Source organism: Brassica oleracea, chromosome C1 (assembly GCF_000695525.1).
Source record: "Brassica oleracea var. oleracea cultivar TO1000 chromosome C1, BOL, whole genome shotgun sequence".
Lineage (NCBI taxonomy): Eukaryota > Viridiplantae > Streptophyta > Magnoliopsida > Brassicales > Brassicaceae > Brassica > Brassica oleracea.
Genome location: NC_027748.1, coordinates 38777839 through 38779684, shown reverse-complemented (window position 1 = coordinate 38779684; position 1846 = coordinate 38777839). Strand labels below are relative to the sequence as shown.

Genomic DNA, 1846 nt, shown 5'->3' with positions numbered 1-1846 from the left:
ATTTTTACGGTTTTGGCGGGAAAACTCAATTTTACGGTTTGTGCGGGAAAACTCGATTTTGTGTGTTTGGCGGAAAAACTCGATTCTACAATTTTGGCGGGAAAACTCAATTTTTACGGTTTTGGCGGAAAAACTCAATTTTTACAGTTTTGGCGGGAAAAATCGATTTTACGGTTTTACTAGAACAATTTGATTCGCGTTTATATAGTAAAAATCAGTTAAAATTTTTTATTTGTTTCATTTAATTTTTGTTAAAAACCATAAAGTTAAAACAACTAAAAATTAAATCAACAATAGTTTAAATGAGTCTAAATGGGTTAGTACAAAATTTGTGGATCTAAATGGATATCCGTAATAGACCTATTTTTAAATGGGTCTAAACGGATATGAGTTTTAAATGGAGTGGGTCTTAAATGTGGTGGATTTAAATGGGGTGGATTTTACCATTTTAACATCCTATATAATAGTAACAATTTAAGAAAAATATTCAACAAGACAGCTTTATAGATATTGTCGTTTATGGGAAAACAATCATATGGTTGAGCAAAAAGGAAAGCTTAAACTGCTTTCTTATATGTCGAGTCGCTCAAATAGTAGCAACAAAGAGTTGTTCTAGTGGACATGACTTGGGGACCGTAAGCACAACGTCACACCACTTAACCTTCCCACAAATCTCTTGTATGCTACGTTTTTCAAGCGCAATCTCAGCACACCATATCCTCTTCTCCTCCTTCGTAGAACAAATAGAGCACACATTTTGCACCCATAAAAGCACAATCTTTCCGCCACAATTCTCCAATCTCAGAGAACCATAATAAGGCTTTGGTAATTTAGGCAGTTTTTCCATAATACCCTTCAAAGATATCCAAGATCTTCCCACATAGTTGTACCATTCAAGCATTCTAAACGATCTGTTATATCACGCAAGAATTATGATAACACGGCAAAAGCATCTTGAATCCTACTGCTATCACCACATCTCATTTATTTTCTTTGGGATTATAAACCACAACAGCCTTGCCCCTAAACAAGAGGTAAAGATTCCCTTTGAAGGCACAAAATTCGTCTATATATGTCCCGTATATGGCTGCGCTAGGGATTGGCACATGCCCACATCTTGGTTTCAGGATCGAAAGATTCTAAAAAGTTTGAGAAATCGCGATATGTGATTCTTCCTACTACAAATATTTTCCCATCAAAAACACTCACAAGGGGGTTTTTCTTGGCCACCAGCATGCTTGGAGCTTCATGCCATGTGTGAAACCGACAGTCCATGATAAATACCCTAGTGGAGGGCTCATGATTGGCGTAGATATCAGAACCAACTATGGTAGAAATCCACCGACACTCATCAGGGCCAAAATTATGAGCTGGGAACGAGACCAGAAGATTGCCACTCCTAGTGCGATTCCTCACGATTCTTACAACCAGCCAACATTGTTCATAATGGCAACGAAGCCTCATGCAATTAGCAGCCACAACGAACACCGCTGGTATGAGAGAGCTATCAGAACAAGTAAGTACTACTATCAATACTGCCATTGAACACAGTATTTTCTATTGAAGATAACTAGACTCTTTTCCCATCTAGTTTTCAGCAATGCAGAAGTGAAAGCTCAAGGTCGTGAACTGTTAGAAAAAGTGTGGAGCACGGTTATAACTTTACCAGACGAGCAGTTTTGGAGACATTTGTCTACACCACATGATATCATCTTTGAAGCTGCAAAAAGGGGAAATTTGGAGTTCCTACTAACCGCTTTCCGGACATATCCGGATTTGATATGCCACATAGATGGAACCTAACGAACAGTGTATCACATTGCCGCTTCATGGCGTCATGACCCAT

The 1846-nt window shown here is 38.4% G+C and overlaps 1 protein-coding gene across 1 annotated transcript; it reads right to left on the bottom strand.

Annotated features, from left to right (window-relative positions):
* Positions 1 to 586: 586 nt before the first annotated feature.
* LOC106339696 (putative F-box/kelch-repeat protein At4g11750) lies at positions 587 to 1846 on the bottom strand. The gene is made up of 2 exons (XM_013778557.1): positions 1755 to 1846; positions 587 to 911 (listed from the first exon to the last, which is right to left on the bottom strand). Exons 1-2 carry the CDS (start codon positions 1844 to 1846, stop codon positions 587 to 589), a joined length of 417 nt encoding a protein of 138 aa, XP_013634011.1.